General features: G+C 46.2%; 1 protein-coding gene across 1 annotated transcript; it reads right to left on the reverse strand.

The window, feature by feature from the left end:
- Positions 1-2086: 2086 nt before the first annotated feature.
- On the reverse strand, positions 2087-2455 carry PPTG_12362 (hypothetical protein; the record flags this gene model as incomplete). The annotated part of the gene is made up of 1 exon (XM_008908102.1): positions 2087-2455. The coding sequence occupies one exon, from the start codon at positions 2453-2455 to the stop codon at positions 2087-2089; it is 369 nt and encodes a 122-aa protein (XP_008906350.1).
- Between the last annotated feature and the right edge of the window lie 1437 nt (positions 2456-3892).

The following is a 3892-nucleotide window of genomic DNA, read 5'->3' on the forward strand; positions in this document are numbered from 1 at the left end:
AGTTGTTACGTGCTAGACAGGACGCGAAATAGCGTGTGAGTGCGGGGGGGGGGTTAAACCGAGCCGTAATTCTCACATCAATCTGACAGCATGTAAATCAACCACCATTTCTCTGTCTAGGGCCCTGTCTGACTGATGCATTTCTCGATTTCCCAAAGAAATACTCGTTGCATTAAAGTGGCGTTCGCGTACAAGTATGCTGTAGTAAAAGTGTCTTAAGCTTAATGTTGACTGGTTCGTTTCTATCTCATGACAAAAGAGAATCCATTACTTTGTTAGCTTCGTCCATCCTTTGAAAGGATCGAGAAAAGAAATTTTAGCTGCGTACATACGGAACATGACTCGCCTGAAGTCTAACAAGAAATCTTACAGCCTATCGAGCCGTCTCTCGATCTTGCACAGCCTTTTTCATGGTGGCACGTATTTGTGACTCAAAATATGACATGCGATTAATGCCAAAATCGGGGCCCTGGACGTTGGGGGTTGACTGTACCCTAGTTAAGCATGGTCAGGGGGCACAACCTTACATCTCTCCTTCGTGACGACAAGCAAGCTTTAAGCCATTTTGTGGCGTAAAACCCAGAGCTGTTCCCTTCGAAGCGTGTACTAACTCACTTTTAGTATTTAGTTCTAGTGGTCATACAGATAAGAAAGAAGTGGGTTCTACTAATGACTTGGATTTGTATGTGGGCGATTATCCTCCCGCTCCGCAAACAGACCCAAAATTCGGCAAATTTGGACGGAATTAACAATTATAATAACCCAATTATATATTGCCACTCATGAAGTCATCAACTCAGTATACCGAGCCGTGGTCGTGAGGTTGTGTCTTGCACTAACGTGGCTGAACTTGAGCCGCTCAAGTACGTAAGTCCCTAAAGCGAGACCCAACCCGCACGGGGCTCGATAAAAAACTTCCCACGCAAGCATCCCTCTAAAGAATTGGGAGAATAGCACATTCCAAACTGGAAAATCAGCGGCAACGAGATGAGTTCGCAATAGCAGCAACAGCAGCAGAGAGCGCATTATTCTTGGCCGTCGTACCAAAGACAGCGACATCGAGATCGGAGCGGAGCGCTGTGGTGTCGACGTCTTGAGGCACACAGCGGTGTGTTATTAACCATTATACGCTTCCATGAAGGCGGTGGCGTCGTTGGATTAACCGAAGTGCAGAAAACCTGTCGTCTTTATGTTACAATCTTTTCGATACGTCATGCATCGATTACTATAATGAAATGCTCATTTATGCATACCTTGTTGCACTGATTGCAGCGGACGAGTGTTAAAGCGTTCTGGATCGTATTTTGGCTGGGATGAAGTTTTCACTTACTCAGCAAGGCTAATTATCCTCGAATTGTACCCGATGATATGCCCTGTCAACAGTATATGCAGTTTACTTTGTCAGGAAAACGGTGTGCAAGTTCTTGTAAATTGCTGATATATACCATATGCAGGATTAACGCTATGAATGTGCTTCATGTGCGTTGTTGAAAAGCATTCTGAGTCACTATTTCTACCATTCCAGGAAGAATTGCAAAAAGCGAATCAAAGCTCGTGTAGAGCTTTCAACACTGCACATGTGGCGTAATACAAGTAGACGTGTGTACATGTAAATTACACTGAATTGATGCAGCTGTGCTTTTACCCGATCGATGAACGCACCGCGTTCACCGTAGAGAGCGCATCTCTTTGTGAAAGAGCAACTCGTACAGGCTGCCGCCAGAATATTACAAATACTAATACAACTAGCACTGTTGCAGTGTCTGAGGCTCACACTGAGAGTACTTACAGCAGAGCCTGAGGTATATTTCCGATATTGTCAGCATGCGCGATGGTCTCCGGTACCCATACGTGGGAGTAAGTTACGATATGCCTGAACATAGAGTTTTCTGTTCGACCGTGCCGGGTTTGCGGGAGCGCGTACATCCACAGGCCGCTGGTACATGTACTTGTAAGACTATCTCCACACCGACCAGCCAATGCGCTTATGAATCAATGTCTCGCACGTGATCGGGATTGCTAACTGTTGGGGACAGGAGAACTCAACAGAGCGGCACAAAAGAAATTTGTGTATTCCAAAACGTAACTAAAAGCCGTAAGTCCCAGGTCTATTGTTGCGCCTCTTCCTCATCCTCGCAATACGCATGGCGCCGAGTTTCTGCATGACCGCTTTAATGTGCTTAATCCCAGGGGCATTCGAAAAGTTGGGGAGTCTGACCAACCCGAACAACTGCTTGAAACTGGGGGTACTTGCGCCAATTCTCTCTTCGTCCGCTGCATCGAGACCGGTTGTTGTCATGCTGCCCTTGAGATAGCGTCGGCCTTCATTTGTGGCACTAGGGCTGACGTTGTTCACGTAATTCGAGCTCTGAGCCACATTCTCAGCAACAACAATGGTGCTGCTGCAAATAACGACAGCAGCGATCGCCAGCACTAAGAACTGACTACAACGCATGACTAGGTATTGCCGATTGGTTCTTGGTTTGGTCTTGCGCGTTCCGAATGCGATTGTGGAATGAACGCATGCCCCTCCCCACTGATCGGCAACCAGTGATTGCATGACTAGCACTTGTGAATACACGCACCCCGTTTTTCGCACCCTCAAGCCTTTAATAAACTTCTGGATATAATGATCTTCTTGCCAAAAAAAAATTCTCTCCGATTTGTATTGCAAAGCTTAAAAGGTCAACTGCCGCGAAAGCGGGGTACATTTCTACGTGATTGAAGGCGACACATCATGCCGAACTCATAGTACGATTCGTACAGTACGAATCGTACTATGAGTTCGGCGGGAAGGCAGTGGTGTAATAGCAGAATCAGTCCCTGGACATTTTTTGTAATATTGAACGAATTAGTCGAGAGTCGTTGGTACAAACGTAGCTTGGCGCAATTTCTCGTTGACCCGGTAGTCAAATTGTTCCACAAACAAAACTGCATGAAATCGGTCTGCTTAGAGGGTTTAAATGGTAAGACCGTCCTATTGAATCTATTCTAGTGGTAGCATCATCGTTGGCGCCGGCAATACTGCCATAACAACAGAGGTGGAGTAGGAGGAAGGTTGGCGTTCTATTTAGTTTTTTTTTCCTATAGAAGCCTGATATGCATTGAGGCGATCAATTAAAGTGGCTGTCCTTATAAAGTGTTCTAATGATGCGCCTCGTGGGATGTTCGCAACCTCTGTCGCGGTGAAGTTGTATCAGATCCGATAGGTTGTCATAAACACAGTGGCGTGGGAAGGAACGTGTAACACACACTCCCTACGTCCCATTATTAATTATTAAGTTTTTGGCAACACCGGGTTAAGAATCCTGCTTATGCGTTTGACAGCAATTGTGCTGAGTCGCGCACGGTGGTATCTACTTGGTGGTGTAGTACGCGAGGTGTTCATCTCCAACCGCACACATTGGACTAGGCTGAGTCAGGTTTCCAGCTAGCTGGTCATCTCGTGGCTGTGCACGCAGCAGTGGAGGTGCTCATCCATTCCAGCTGTCGATCCAATGTTGGTTTGCACGAATTAGCATGGTACATTAGACGTCAAACTTAATCAATAATCCCTGGATTTGAATCAAATCAACCCGCTTACCATATGTGCAATTCTCTAGATACTTCAAGTACTTCCTCCATTCACAGATTCTGAGGGGAAATGTCCCTAATTTTGGAGGCTTAGAATGATGGTCAAACCGTTGAGGCATCTTGGCCATAGTTTAATCCGCCTTCCCAGCAGCGGTTCAAGTGTCATTTCGCCGAGACCATCGCGATCGTGCTTTCTGCGACTAGATTTCGCATTGCATAGGCGTGATACACTGTCATTCAAGCCATCGACACTTCCAGATCCTGTCGCAAGTGTATATTTACCGACTAGATCGTCTGCGACTTACACTGGGAATACCCC

Source organism: Phytophthora parasitica (assembly GCF_000247585.1).
Source record: "Phytophthora parasitica INRA-310 unplaced genomic scaffold supercont2.28, whole genome shotgun sequence".
NCBI lineage: Eukaryota > Oomycota > Peronosporomycetes > Peronosporales > Peronosporaceae > Phytophthora > Phytophthora nicotianae.